General features: G+C 32.8%; 2 protein-coding genes across 4 annotated transcripts; both read right to left on the bottom strand.

Annotated features, from left to right (window-relative positions):
- Positions 1-901: 901 nt before the first annotated feature.
- On the bottom strand, positions 902-5513 carry LOC18097552 (transmembrane 9 superfamily member 4). Its single transcript, XM_006384061.3, is given in 9 exon segments — positions 902-1198; positions 1295-1545; positions 1941-2425; positions 3205-3361; positions 3472-3590; positions 3592-3610; positions 3709-4294; positions 4371-4411; positions 5231-5513. Coding segments are annotated over 8 exon segments (1779 nt in total). The 5' UTR covers positions 5383-5513; the 3' UTR covers positions 902-1198; positions 1295-1325.
- A 2610-nt stretch (positions 5514-8123) lies between these two features.
- On the bottom strand, positions 8124-12758 carry LOC7468336 (transmembrane 9 superfamily member 4). 3 transcript variants are annotated; one of them, XM_024593019.2, is made up of 8 exons: positions 12493-12758; positions 11528-11568; positions 10866-11451; positions 10630-10767; positions 10361-10517; positions 9161-9645; positions 8527-8777; positions 8124-8427 (listed from the first exon to the last, which is right to left on the bottom strand). In XM_024593019.2, exons 1-7 carry the CDS (start codon positions 12642-12644, stop codon positions 8558-8560), a joined length of 1779 nt encoding a protein of 592 aa, XP_024448787.1. In that variant the 5' UTR covers positions 12645-12758; the 3' UTR covers positions 8124-8427; positions 8527-8557. The 3 variants fall into 3 exon arrangements, with proteins under 3 accessions (XP_024448787.1, XP_024448786.1, XP_002305925.2); XM_024593018.2 differs by having other exon boundaries at positions 8531-8777; XM_002305889.4 differs by having other exon boundaries at positions 8124-8777.
- Between the last annotated feature and the right edge of the window lie 3546 nt (positions 12759-16304).

The following is a 16304-nucleotide window of genomic DNA, read 5'->3' as shown; positions in this document are numbered from 1 at the left end:
TAAATCTATATTGTTAGAGGTAGAGGATATAATTAAAAAAATAATCTAAAAACATGACAATAAAAATATCTTAATTTACTTCGGTTAACTGGTAAAATACTTGACTTGAGTCATGAGATCGGAATAACCTCATAGAAAGCAAATCAAAACAAATCATGAGACTAATATTGAACGATGAAACTGAAAAAATATCAAATAAAAAAAGAAAAAAAACTCAAGTCAACTAGATTAACCTATCAAACCTGCGACTCGTGACTCGGGTCATGAGACTAAAACATCATAAAAAAAATTAAAATAAATCATGAAACCTAATTCATAATCAATTCAATATTAAATGATAAAATTAAAAAAATAACAATTAAAAAAAATAAAAATAAAAAACTTGAATCAGCCAGGTTAACCCGTCAAACCCATAATATTAATCGGGGCTTATTATATAGAAAATAAATCACAATAAATTATAAAATTTAATCTCCAATAAATTACATATCAAATTATATATTGAAGAATTAAATTTTATATATATATATATATATATATATATATATATATATATATATATATATATATATATATTAAACAAACCCCTCGATGGCAAAGAGATGATGCACGGTAAAAACACGACCGCTTTTATGTTATTTTGTTAATGCTAATGTTCGACAGCTGGTAACCTTCTTGTTCTTTTTTCTTAGCGGCATGGAGTCTTTCAAAGTGCTAGAGAACAAATTGTCGACAGAGAATTTTCCAAGTGCTGCTCTCAGCTACAGTCTCGTGTTCAAAAAATATTTTTATTTTTTAAAATATTTTTTTATAATTTTAAATTATTCTAATGTATTAATGTAAACAATAAATTTTCAAAAATTAAAAAATATTATTTTAATATATTCTAAAAAAACAGGTGTTAAAATAATATGTGTAGCTATCATTATCTTGAATTATTTGTAACACACGCACTTAACAGCAATATAGCACTGAAAAAGGGTTCCGTTAAATAACGGTTAATGCCTTACAATACACTAAAAACAGAGGGCTTGTGCTCACATTCAAGCACTGCATGATATAAAGTCCTACATATTCTACTATAAAAGATAATATAACAAAAAGTCCTACATGTAATCTGCAATCATTCTCCAAGGCAGTGGCATAAAGCCCTTGAAATCCCAGAGCATGTCTTCCAAGCCACCTGCTGCATCTCCTCCTGTAGCATAAGAGATTCTATAAGACAGCATTCATGTATACAGATGTGCAGAGTTCTCTACAATGAAGCCAGTTAAGAGAAAGGAAAGGGGCCTACTCATTGAACATGATGAGCACCATATCACTTGCTATTCGCACTTGATTGAATGGTAAATGTGGCGGACAAAAAATAAGGAAGCACGGAAACCAATGGAGCCAAGCATGAGGAAGAAACCATAACAAACGCAAGCCATGTAGCCAAAGAAAAATGAGGTTTGCATGAAGCCGGACATATCCGATCTTGCAAAGTAGTAATACAAGCAATAGCCATAAATGAACAATCCAGTTGATCCACCACAGAGGAAAGACCTGACAAAAACCAAATACATGATAGTGAGTGTGTAGAAAGACGGATCAGGCAATCAGATATCCTTCTAAAACAAGACAATTTGCAGAAAACGTGAGGCAAATTCATGCAATGGGTGATGAAAAGCAAGCTAGGAGACCATTATGTCTGGAAAGTTTGTAACATGACACAAATGATGCCAGATTGATATTATGACTTGGATAGTTCGAGCAATTTTGATAACATCCAACAGTGAGAAAGCATAAAATAAGTAACACAATCTGCTAAAATATCACTACAAGTTAGAAAAGAAAAACAAAGATGAATAACTTTGCAGACAATGATGTAAAATTGAACCAATAACCTTAGAGACATTGATATTTTACAAGTGAACATTATATTGATCAGTAAAACATACCTCCACCACCACTCATGGTCTTCAGCAGCAAGTTGGAAATATGTCAATGCCACTGTTATAAAAGCAGTGACAATCAAGAGAATGATGAAGACAATGAACAAGATGCTGTATATGGTGTAGATCCTGTGACCCCAAACACTGGCAAATATGTAGTAAAGTTCGATATAGATTGCACTGAAAGGTAAGAACCCAGCCATGGCCATCTGAGGAAGTGTTTTCCGATACCAAGGCAACAAAGGAATCTCTCTCGGATATTTAGTGGTGCGGCAAGGAGCCTGAAACTCAGCCTTGCTATTCTTCCCAGCAATCCCACCAAGTACCAGCAATGGTGTTGTTACCAAAGCCCAAATAAGAAATATCACCACTATGGTTCCAAAAGGCAATGCTGCAGTGGCACTATATGTGATTGCAACAGTATTAAGAAAGCTGAATGTGAGGAGCAGAGGTCCGCAAAACAGACCTCCAGTTAACAACAAGTTCCTGACCTGCCACACCAAAATTTCAGAACTGTTTGGCCTAGCATGTCTCAAAGTTGAATGGTAGTTTCTAGAGTAAGAAGTTTTGCGATAAAAGAGGATATAGGATCACAAAAAATTACAACGATGCCACTGCAAAATGCTTACATCATTATAATAATGACCAATGAACATCAATATCATAGTTCTAATGAATGCTGGCCATGCTAATTTTCACTAAGCCGCAACCAGCATAAAATAGTCAATTGCACTCTTATCAAAGTCTACATAGTTTCATTTCATGTAAACTTATATTCAACTGTAATCTTGAATGTTGAAATCTAACTTATTGTCTCCTTAAGATCGCCTTTTCAAATGCACTGCAAGCCTTCAGGCAGCAGTACACCATCAATTTTCAAGTACACTGTTTCCATGCACTTTCTTCTTTCAAAAAGCTTACCTTTCACATCCCAATTGGTTCAGTTATTAAGTGAGAAGAACAATTCAGTTATCAAGTGATAAAAAAATTTCACAGAGTAGGTGGTTTTGACCCCCTTCTCCATGCTTAAGCCAATTTCCACTAAGCATTTATAAAAAAATCAACCACATTCTGAAAAACCATTTTCCATGCTTAATTTCTCTCAAAACCAAACACATTCCAAATAAACATTGAGAATTCCAATATGCATGTTACTGAATTTGAATCCGAATACCCTGGGAGACACAGTAATAACAAGTTTCAAGGGCATGCCCAGCAATGACAATGATGTGTGCAGAAGGCAATGAGAAAGGAATTCATGATCACTTACCCAGTTTGTTCCTTCCAGTTGGCAAAAGAAAGAGGCTGCAGTGTAGCCTGCAATTCCAGCTGTGAGGGCATATATGACAACCAGGGCGGTGAAAAGAGCTCCGCGATTATAAGGATAAAATACACCAACTAGAGCGAGTAAGAAAATGAAAATTGTGCTGGCAAAGTATGTATATACAAAGTTAGCAGGTTGCTCAGCAACATACAATAATTAAAAAAAAGGTTTGAGACAGAAACCCCATATGCACAGCTTTGAAGTTAAACTTACAGAGTAAACAGCTGGGTGCCAGAGCCAACTGCTGCCGCAAGGACAGACTTATACTTTGGATATCTAAATACATCACCATGGATGTACTTCCACCCGGTCTCTTCTTGGTCTTCAGCTGACTTCCTCATCGTGAGCATACCTATTGTAAATGGGAGCATCACCAAATAAATAAACCAGAAAGCTTAAACAATGTTAGTAGACATGTTCTAACAACATAAATCATTAACATGTTCTTACTTGACAAAATCATTCTTCAGGACTCGCATGAGAATTGTTGCAAGAAAACCAGTCAAGAGGAGAACAGTCACACATGAGTTAATGATTGAGAACCAATGAATTTCCAAGTGATGAGGCAGTGAAGAAGATTGTGAATATTTCTCCATCCTTTTCTCATATGGAATTTCTGTTTCCTTCCATTTAACTGAATACATGAACTCCACATTAACTTCCTTATTTTCAGTCAGCTCCACAACATTTTTCTGATCAGATAGTGCAGTTATCTCAATGACACGATCCTTGTTGTAAAAGATGGTGAAGTGAAGATGCTTAAAGAGGTAATATTTGTATTCGCTAGGGTCATTCTTGCCTTCCTTTTCAACTTTCCCTATGAAACCCCAAACGGGCAAGTCATCGTAGTACATTTGGAAGTAGTAGTCCTTGGAAACTGCTTCTCGGAACTGAGCAACTTGCTCCTTTGTCAGCTTGTTTTTGCAAGCAATTTCAGAGTCTTTGTCATTTAAAAAGTCAAGTTTGTATGGGGCAGTGACTAAACGATCCCCGTTCAACAGTTCACCAAGGGCTTCCTTCTTGTCCTTTGTAGGACCTGTAATAAATAACATCAGCAAACTTCCACAGTAAAACATGGCATTAAAGTAGGAATAATATAAATTGACGCAAACCTGATGAACAGAAAGGAAGATCGAAATACCGGTATGTTTCACTGACAGAAAGAACAAGAAAGAAACAATATCAGACAATTATGACTAAAAAATACTTAAAAAAGTTCATAGTTCAACGGTTAAAATCTCAGTATAAAAAACCAAAAAATTGGGATGATATGAGTACTTATAAGTTTCCTATCTAATTCATACCACCCAACTCACCACCAGCCATGCCTTCTAAATCAAAGCAAATACACATGTAATCTAGAGTGGACTAAGAAAATATAGTTAAATTTTCCAGCATAATTTTGGGTAAGGAAAAGAGTTCTTTCGATTGCTTATAGGATCTAAAACTGAGATCTAATTTTCAGCATTAACAAAGAAATAAGCCCCTAAATAAAATTTTCCACCTCACAAGAAAAAAACAGAAATACAAATCACCTCCTACATCTCTAGACATTATTCTGTTCTTTTACAAACAACCTTTCCTAGCTTGCAGATTTCTCTATTCAACAACTTGCATTCCCGAATCCCACTAAACTATCTCCCCAACACAAAATTAACCAGCTCCTTGTACAAACATTAAGCTGTGTTAAATTTCCAACTTAATTAGTACCTAACCGACATCAACAACATTTTCATGTTCAAGTCCAAGTTCCAATCTTTGATCTTCTTCTGTAGAAAAACAAACCCAGATCCACTTTACCATAAGCTCAGATCCACAACAATTAAAGAAACCAATCCAAAATTTCATTTCTAATCCAAATCCCACAGTCCCCACCATCCCAAATCATCAAAAAGTCACAAACTTGAAGACAACCCACAAAACCGACATCCTTGAGCTAATCAAAACTGCAAAAGACAGAGAATTGGATTACCTGGGATTGTGAAAAGGTCCAACTTTGTTAACATAAAGAGGGACATCATCACCTACTTTGTAACGATTAGTAGATGCATCTGATCTAACACGGGTCACATTGCATAGGATCAAAATAGAGACTACCAAACAAGGCACTAGTTTCATCTCCATTTTCGCTCTCTGTAACTCATAAACAGAGCATAGAGAGATAGAGAGAGAGAGTTATAAAGATGGATACTTTTCAGGCTGTGGCTCGAAGAAGACTTCAAGATGCTAAAACGGTTAACCTTCGTGTCAAAAAGAGGCCTTTCTTTAATTAACAATAACAAGGCGAGTAATTGACTTCTCATTAAGGTCATTTTTTTAATTTAAATTTTGGTTTTAATGATTTTTCTATTCTTGAAAATTCTCAACCTTGAATTTTTTTTTTTCAAAATAATTAAGTATTGGGCATCCCAAAAATATCATATTTTTACTTTAATGTTCATCTCTTTAACTTATTTGGAAATTAATCTTGGTATTTTTGTATTCATTTATTTCAGCACCACTTACAAATTTATAATTCCATTATTGGTTCGGATATAAAATAATTGTATTAAAAGACACCCTCAACATGTAGTTTTTGTTTTTCAACTTTTTAGTTTTGAAATAATTGTGCAAGTCATGTTGCAAATCAACTTCTCGGATGATCCAAGTTTAACCGATAAATATTAAAATTAATTTAAATTAAAAATCAATCAGAATCAAGTCTTGAATCACGAGTTTTCTAGATTAACTTATTAAGCTAGATCAATATCAAAACTAATTTAAACTAAAACCCGATTTAAGTTAGGTTTCAAATCATGAATTTATCAAGTTAATTTATTAGATTGAGTTAGTGTTAAAACCGATTTATTTTAAAAATTAACTCAAGTGAAGTTCTGAGCTATAAATTTATTGAGTCAACATCAAGCTTAAATTAAATCTAGCTCGAGTCATGTTTCAAGTTATAGATTTGCTGGATGAACTTGCTATGGTGGATTTAATAACTGGTGGTACTTAAATTAACTAATTATTATTATTAAGAAGAAGAAGCTGGACTTCATTTGGAATAGATCCCAATACATGCATAAACTATTAGAAGAGTAGGAATCAAGGAACCCTCCAAATTATGAAGGTGGGGGAATGCTTAAATGCCAAGGATTATAGCTTGACACTCATGAAGCCCTGGATATCAAAATTGCCATGCCATCATCTACTCTGTGGTTAATTCTGAGGTTTCTGCTGTCTTTTTTTGTGGTAAATTGCTTTCACTTTGATCCAACTCTCTTTCCCATTACGTGGTTGTAATAGTTATTTTACCATGCAGTTGAAGAAGCATGGAGGTCAGGTCAAATTCCTGAAAAGGAAAAGAAAACCACTTTGTGTGTTAAGAACGCTAATGACCTAATTAGCAGTTATGTTATGTGATGAAGAGGGTGAGGTGATGTTATGTGAGTTTCAACATGTTTTTTGTTAAAAAAATTTAAAAAATATATTCTTCAAGTAATTTTTTTCAATGTTTTGAATGATTTTGATTTACTGATATCAAAAATAAATTTTAAAAATTAAAAAATATATATTATTTTGATATTTTTCTAAATAAAAAATACTTTAAAAAAAATCACTACTACTCTCAAATACCCGTAAAGGCTTGCCCTAATCTTTCCATATAAATTATAATATTTTCTTCCTTTTGCAATGTAATCAATGTTTCATATTATAATTTAAAGTCATTACAAATTATACCATTAGATTTAAATAAAATAAAATAAAATTTTAAAATTCAAATTCAACCATGTAATGGACATTTCACTCAAAACAAATATTAATTTGATGATTTTTATTGATATTTTTTATTGTTTTAACATGCTAATGTAAAAAGAAATATGATAAAACATCATTTTAATATAATTTCATTTGAAAAATACATTGCACCACATTATTAAATACACACCAAGTCATCATGTCCACAACTTAAACTACATAGTTATTAAATTGATCTTAGTACAACAAGTTGACTTGATGATTTATCAAGTCAAAACTTTTTGAATGGTTTTTTCTTAAATTATTTTGGAAGTTTACCTGGTTAAATCTAGATGATAAGGTGAGTCAAACTGGAATTTGACCAAGCTTAGATAAAATCTAGTTGGGTTAACTTTAAGGATTTGTTTATCCAAGAAGATATCATTTTAGGATTTTTTTTTTAAATTTTGTCCAATTGACATTATTTGAGATTTAAAAAAATAAATAAATAAAAGGTTTTTTTTATTAGATTAGAGTTAATTTGTCCACTTGCTACTTAATTCATAAACCTCAACCTGGATCTTGAACCGGGATCCCCAAGTGATAGTTAGTCTTTGGCCGGCATTGTTATTGAAGAGAGGATGAATTCTAGAATACTAGGTTAGACTGTTAGGTTTAAATGCAACAACAGAATCGATCAATTCAAAACGAATCCAACAAATTCAAATCCAGCGATTTAGCAAGCATTGATATTTTATTTGCATCTGGTCTTGACTTGATTTGTTACTGCTTACATTGAAATGGACAGGCTACCAACGCCATCCCCTCCTGGACCAGAATGTTGTCTGAGACATAAATAAAAGTTTGCTGTCATGTCCACATCTTACTGCAAATATTTTGTTAATAGACCATGATTTTCTGTTAATGCAAGCACCATAGAAAACTCACCAAGGTTAACCAGTTCAGTTCCAAAAAATTAAGAGATAGTAAATAGATAATTTACAGCTTAGTTTAATCCTCTCGTTTTTGTTCAATCTAAAGATTTTAAGGCAGTGCAAAAACATAATTACTTGCATATTTTTAAAAATTACCGGTTAGGTTTCATCGCCATGCTCAAGTTTTCTAGTTTAACCCCCGAAATAAATGAATGATGGGAAATATATCTTGCTGCTGTAATAAATTGTGGAAATAAGAATGTTCAAAGTGCTGCTACCAGGAACACAAATTCTAAGGCTTCTTAAAGTTCTAGAATACATTCAAAACGATGGCTTGTGCTCACATTTAAGCACCACAGATTCTTATAACAGCATTCTAAGGTCCTATATGTTCCTCTCCTATCAAAAAAAGGTTATTACAGAAGTCCTCCATTTGATGTGCGGTCATCCTTCAAAGTAGTGGGATAAAGGCTCCTGCAATCCCAGAAGACATTTTCCCAGCCAACTGTTGCTTCTCCTGTAACATAATGCGAAACAATAGAAGACTACCTTCATCAATACAAATGAGCAGAGTTTCCTTCAATTAAGCCTGCTAAGAGAAAGTAAGGGATCCTACTCACTGAACACAATGAAAACCATATGACTTCCTACTCGCACTTGATTGAGTGGTAAATATGGCGGACAAAGAACAAGGAAGCACGGAAACCAATGCTTCCAAGCATGAGGAAGAAACCATAACAAACGCAGGCCATGTAGCCAAAGAAAAATGAGGTTTGCATGAAGCCGGACATATCTGATCTTGCAAAGTAGTAATACAAGCAATAGCCATAAATGAACAAGCCAGTTGATCCACCACAGAGGAAAGACCTACAAAACACCAAATATATAAAAGTGAGTGTCTAGAAAAATATATATCAGGCAATCGTATCCTTTTAAAACATGGCATTTTGCAGAAAACACAGCTACAAGAAAAGGATAAAAGAAGCAAACTAGGAGAGGACTAAATCAATGCCAAATTACATTATGACTTGGATATTCCAGCAATTTAGATAAAGATCTTAAGAGTCAGAAAACATTGAGAAAAAAAGGCAAAATTTAACTCAAAGTTAGAAAAGAACAACATTAAAGAACTCTTTTTTTTCCTGTGAGTGAACCTTGGATATTTTATTGTGCTTATAATAATGGAAAAGCAAATCAGAAGTAGTAACAGTTTATACCCGAACTTCATATAATCTAACAGTAAAACATACCTCCACCACCACTCATGGTCTTCAGCAGCAAGTTGGAAATAAGTCAATGCCACTGTTATAAAAGCAGTGACAATCAAGAGAATGATGAAGACAATGAACAAGATGCTGTATATGGTGTAGATCCTGTGACCCCAAACACTGGCAAATATGTAGTAAAGTTCGATATAGATTGCACTGAAAGGTAAGAACCCAGCCATGGCCATCTGAGGAAGTGTTTTCCGATACCAAGGCAACAAAGGAATCTCTCTCGGATATTTAGTGGTGCGGCAAGGAGCCTGAAACTCAGCCTTGCTATTCTTCCCAGCAATCCCACCAAGTACCAGCAATGGTGTTGTTACCAAAGCCCAAATAAGAAATATCACCACTATGGTTCCAAAAGGCAATGCTGCAGTGGCACTATATGTGATTGCAACTGTATTAAGAAAGCTGAACGTGAGGAGCAGAGGTCCGCAAAACAGACCTCCAGTTAACAACAAGTTCCTGACCTGTCACACCAAAATTTCAGAACTGTTTAGCCTAGCATGTCTCAAAAGTTGAATGGTAGTTTATAGAGTAAAGCTAGAAATTCAGCAATGATACAGATTAGGATCACAAGGAATTCCATCAATGCCAAAGAGAAAAACTTAAATCATCATAATAATGAATAATTAATATCAATATCAAAAGACCAACAAATGCAAACCACGCTAGTCTTCATAGAAACCACAACCAGCATGAAATAATCAATTGTACTTGTATCCATGTCTAGAATTACTCAGTTTCAATGCACCTAAAGTGATACATTTAAATGTGACTCTTTAAGTGTTGATCTTTAGTTTATTGACTTCTCAAAATCACTTTTTTAAAAATTTAGTGCAAGGCTTCAGAAAGCGTTAAGCCATCAACTTTCAAGTACACTCTTCTCTTTCTCTAGGACAGGTTTTTTTTGCAGCATCAAATGGGTTCAGATATGATACGTAAGGAAAACAATTTACCCAGCATAAGGTGGTTTTCAGCCCCCTTACCCATGCTTATACCAATTTTCACAAAACACTTGTCCCAAAACCAATCAGATCCTAAAAAAAACTGCAATTCCACTATGTATGTGTACTGAATCTGATAACATTAACCTTATAGAAATACACCAATAACAAGTGCTTTGGGCATGCCCAAGAATGATGTGAGCAAGAGGCAATGAAAAAGGAACCCATGATCACTCACCCAGTTTGTTCCTTCCAGTTGGCAAAAGAAAGAGGCTGCAGTGTAGCCTGCAATCCCAGCTGTAAGGGCATATATGACAACCAATGCAGTGAAAAGAGCTCCACGATTATAAGGATAAAAGACACCAACTAGAGCGAGTAAGAAAATGAAAAATGTGCTGCAAAGTATGTATATATACAAAGTTAGCAGGTTGCTCAGCAACATACAATAATTAAAAAAAAGGTTTTGAGACAAAAACCCCCCATGCACAGCTTTGAAGTTAAACTTACAGAGTAAACAGCTGGGTGCCAGAGCCAACTGCTGCCGCAAGTACAGACTTATACTTTGGATATCTAAATACATCACCATGGATGTACTTCCACCCGGTCTCTTCTTGGTCTTCAGCTGATTCCTCATCGTGAGCATACCTATTGTAAATGGGAGCATCACCAAATAAATAAACCAGAAAGCTTAAACAATGTTAGCAGACATGTTCTAACAACATAAATCATTAACATGTTCTTACTTGACAAAATCATTCTTCAGGACTCGCATGAGAATTGTTGCAAGAAAACCAGTCAAGAGGAGAACAGTCACACATGAGTTAATGATTGAGAACCAATGAATTTCCAAGTGATGAGGCAGTGAAGAAGATTGTGAATATTTCTCCATCCTTTTCTCATATGGAATTTCTGTTTCCTTCCATTTAACTGAATACATGAACTCCACATTAACTTCCTTATCTTCAGTCAGGTCCACAACATTTTTCGGATCGGATAGTGCAGTTATCTCAATGACACGATCCTTGTTGTAAAAGATGGTGAAGTGAAGATGCTTAAGGAGGTAATATTTGTATTCGCTAGGGTCATTCTTGCCTTCCTTTTCAACTTTCCCTATGAAACCCCAAATGGGCAAGTCATCGTAGTACATTTGGAAGTAGAAGTCCTTGGAAATTGCTTCTCGGAACTGAGCAACTTGCTCCTTTGTCAGCTTGTTTTTGCAAGCAATTTCAGAGTCTTTGTCGTTTAAAAAGTCAAGTTTGTACGGGGCAGTGACTAAACGATCCCCATTCAACAGTTCACCAAGGGCTTCCTTCTTGTCCTTTGTAGGACCTGTAATAAATATCATCAGCAAACTTCCACAGTAAAACATGGCATTAAAGTAGGAATAATATAAATTGACACAAACCCGATGAACAGAAAGGCAGATCGAAATACCGGTATGTTTCACTGACAGAAAGAACAAGAAAAAAATAACATTAGATAATCATGACTGAAAAGAAAATCCTTGTGATGCATAATGGAACTGTTAAAATATCAATATAACAACGAAAGATTTAGAATGTCTCGAGTACTAAAGAAGTTTCCAATCTAATTCAAAATAATCCAATGTGCTACTAGCCAAGACTTCTAAACCCAAGCAACATACACAAAACGCACATGAAATTTATAGTAGAAAAGAGAAAATATACATAATTCCAGCATAATTTTGCTTAAGAGTGGTAGTTTTCTCATTGCTTAAAAGATCTGAGAATGTAGATCCAAGTTCCGCATCCACAAAATAATTTAAAATCTCTCAAACACCTAAACTTTTCTAGCTCACAAGAGCCACCAGAAAAAGAAACACCTCCTACATCTCTAGACCCACTCTTATATTAACTACTGCTTCTTGCTTACAATTTTCTCTATTCAAATCAAACAATTTCATTTCCAAAATGCCACTAAACAAATTATCTCCTCAGCACACTATGGCCTACTTAATCAACTCCTATTATAACATTAAGCTATATGAGATTTCAACTTAATCAGTAACCAACCCATTTCTTTATCATGCTCAAGTTCCAATCTTTGATCTTCCTTTACAGGAAACCAAATCACGGATCCACTTCCTCACAGCTCAGGTCCACACAAATTAAAGAAACCAGCACAAACAGGAACAAAAAAACTAAACATGGGTTCTTTGAAATCAAACCCATTAGGCCATTAATGCTAAAATAAAATTCTCCAAAACCGTACTCCACAATTTCAATTCTAACCCAAATCCCACAAACCCCATTTTCTCAAATCATCAAAAAGTCACAAACTTCAAGACACCCCACAAAACCAATAACCTTAAACTAATCTAAATTGCAAGAAGATTGAGAATTAGATTACCTGGGATTGTGAAAAGGTCCAACCTTGTTGACATAGAGAGGGACGTCCTCTCCTACTTTGTAACGATTATCAGATGCATCTGATCTAACAAGGGTCACACTGCATAGGATCAAAATAGAGACTACCAAACAAGGAACTAGTTTCTTCTCCATTTTCTCTCTGTATCTCACAGATGCATCGAGCGAGAGATCAGGCAGGGTTATAAATTTGGGAACTCCTTAGGGCTGTGCCTTCGTGTCGAAAGACGGCTTCCTTTAATTAACACAAGGAGTGAGATTTTTTTTTTGTTTTTATATTTTTTTTTTTTTCCTGAAACAAATTCTCATTCAGGTCGTTTACGGAAATCTCTTTTTTAATAATTTAATAGTTTTTCTTGAAAAAAAACGTTTTTTTAAGATTTATGTACTATATAATAATGGCTGAGAGTTTCACTGCAGTTAAAACTAATTTTTTATAGTGTAAAAAAAATGTTGTTCAAGTGCCACAAATGCTATAAATATATTTTTAAAAATAAAAAAAATATCCACAACTCAACATTATAGAAAAACATTTAAAAAAATAATGATTGTCAATTCTTAAAAATCAAAATATAGAGAAATAAAATTAGAAATAAAAAATCTTTTTATATATATTTTTTCCTAAACAAATTTTCATTCAGGTTGTTTACAAAAATCTCTTTTTTAATAATTTAATAGAACTTCTTTTTTAAAAAAATATTTGTTTGTAGATTTATATACGAGATAGTTGCCCACATTTCACTGCAGTTCAGACTAATTTTTTATAGTGTAAAAAATGATATTTATGTATTGTAAGTGTATTTTAAAAAACAAAAAAAAAATCTAGAGGTATTAAAGAGAAATTTAAAAAATGATTGTCAATCCTCCAGAATCAAAATATAAAGATATGAAATTGAAAAGGAAAAGATCTTAAAAAAACAAAATAGATCGCTAAAACTCGCAAGTAGAATCATATGAACAGGAGAATTTAATAGAAGGCAAAACAAAAACAAAAATTAAAGTTTAATTCTAAAAAGAATCGAATTTTGAAGGATAAAATAAAAAATAAAAAAAAACGACCTAAAAAACCTGGACCACTCGGACAAACCTCTTACCTAAATTATGAGATAGGGATAACTTAACTAAAAAGAAAACCGAAGAAATTAATAAAGTTTATTTTTCAAAACAAACAACTTCAAATGATATAATTGAAAAGAAAACGATGTCAACTCGCGTTAACTTTTCAAACTTATGACTCTAGTTAGTAACTAAACTGGAAATACCGCATCTGGAAAGCTACTATTTTAAAATTCAGCTCGATCTAACAGGTTGACCCATGACTCAGGTGACCTATGGCTTAGACCGAGTTGGATTTCAAAAGAAATTAGGAGAGAAGTAGTCCAATGTAAGGTGGTGGTCAACCCATGTCTCGGTTAATCTAGGGCAAATCTAGTCGAAACCCATTGACTAGTTTGCTTTTTTCCCCTTCAAGATTGTATCTTTTTTACTTTTTGGTAAAACAAAAAGTTTTAGTTGATTTAAAGTTAACTTGGGTCAATTCACTCGACCCGTGACCTGGTACTTATTTCATATTTCAAAAAGCTAAATTATCAATATAATAACTAAAATAATTTAATTTATTTCCTTTTTTTTTCATGCAGTACTCTAATAGAAAATGACATTTTAACAAGCCATTTGTATTTTATATAAAACGAGAAAAGAGAGAAAAGAAGTTTTAAAAAGAAAAAAAAAAAGAGTTAAAAGTTTTTCCTTCATTTGACAAAAGGGACTTTAATAACCCATATGATGATTGAGTGAAAATCATGGAGTATCTATTCAACACAAGTGATTCCCACGTTCATGCTTGGAAATTAACAACAAGCCATTTCCTTCTAACGTGAATCCAATCAACTATTATGAGTTTGAATCCATACAATGTCCCTTTTCCCCCATTACATTTCTTTATTCTTCTCTTTTATTATAATAATTTTTACAATATAGGTTTGAAAAAATATATTTTAAAAAAATATAAATTTTAGTCTTTTAGTAACTAATATTTCTAAAAGGGTTTGAAATAAAATTATAACGAGTATAAATTAATCACATGTTTTTAAATTTATATTGAGATAAAACATAAACCATACTGCATTACCGCACTACCACACCACATCATTATAATAAACAAATATTAATTAAATATTTTTAAATTTATATTAAGGTAAAATATAAATCATACTATACCACCGCACTACGACGTGATAATAAATAAAGCCTAAAAAAATAACAAAATTGATTTGGGGGGTTGGGATAGATCTCTCTCTCAACAAGTATAGATCTCATTCTGGTTGTCAGTATATGCATTTGAAGAGTGAGAATTAAGGGACAATGCTCCTAATTGTAAAGGTGTATGGATGCTTAGATGCAAAGGATTCACCGATGAACAAACCTTGATGTCAACCAAAAAGCCAAGAAGGCTTGAAGGTAGGCCAGATTCATTGTTATTCTACTCTGTAACTTTGTTTTTAATGCATTAATTTTCTGACATGGTTTTTTTTAATTATTATTATTATTATTAAGTGAAATAAAAGATTCATTAGCTACAAGTTTGGTGGATTTTGATCCCTCACAGGGAACAGGCATCTACTTATATAATAAAATTTTACTTCGATTTTTCTATTGAGACGTGGGCTGGTAGACAGCCGCTAGATTTTTTATTCTCCAGCTGATTGGATGCCATGAAGCCATGAACAAATCCATAAATACTAGTTTAGAAGTTGTGTTGTGTTGTGTTGCGAATCGGATTAAATAGTTTGTTTAATGTAATGAAAAATATATTTTATAAAAAAATATTTAATATTATTATTAAACTCAGTTTAGTAGACATTACTCAAATCTTTGCTTATCCCAGATTTAAAATTAAATAATATGATAGTTATTCGACATGACTTGTAAAAAAAACCCTAGATAATTGTTAAAAAAAACATGGGGATAAAATGAGAAAAAATGACAAAATTAAAAGAAAAAAACATTTCCCTCAACTCCTTGTCTAACTCGGATTTAAAATTAAACATGTTAGATTTGTCCTCATATTACCTAGTTGACTTGATTTAAATGCAACCCAAATAACCGATAAAAAAAATTTAAGGATGAAATCAATAAGAAAAAAAATACAAAATTAGAAAAAGAAAAACTACTTCAAACTTGACTACTTTCTTAGCCTAAGTTTAAAATTAAATGCGTGAGATTTATCTTAACATGATTCTGTCAACTTGATCGGTCCAAAAAATCTGGATGGTTAGTTAAAAAAGTCTAAAAACAAGATTGAAAAAAAAATGAAATCAAAATAAAATAAAAAAGAAGATGAAAAAACAACCTCCAAGTTTTTTAGTTTGCAGTATGATAACTTCACCTTCATATTCTAATAATAACATAGTTAATTAATTAACTAAGAAATACTTTGAAAGGCATGGTTTCCGACGCTATTGTTCAACTAGAGATAAATTATTGTGGATTGTCCTGGTGATTTGTTTTTTAGTCTTTTTTTTTAATTACATATTTATAAGCTCAAATTGATGGTCAATTAAAACACATTTATTAAAAAAAACAAGATTCAAAGATAAAAGAATAAATTGAAAAACAGAAGTTTTTAAAATTTAAAATTTTGCATCACAATACCTTCAATTCATTATTTGATTATTTTCCTAAAATTTCTCTAACATTTAATACCATTCTTTATATCAACCTGTTCCAATTTGTTTTTTTTTTCTTTCAAAACAATCCCTCTAATCATTATTTATTTTTATCAAAATGAAATCC

Source organism: Populus trichocarpa, chromosome 4 (genome assembly GCF_000002775.5).
Source record: "Populus trichocarpa isolate Nisqually-1 chromosome 4, P.trichocarpa_v4.1, whole genome shotgun sequence".
Lineage (NCBI taxonomy): Eukaryota > Viridiplantae > Streptophyta > Magnoliopsida > Malpighiales > Salicaceae > Populus > Populus trichocarpa.
Note: the sequence above shows the minus strand (reverse complement) of the source record. Positions and strands in the feature narration are given on the sequence as shown.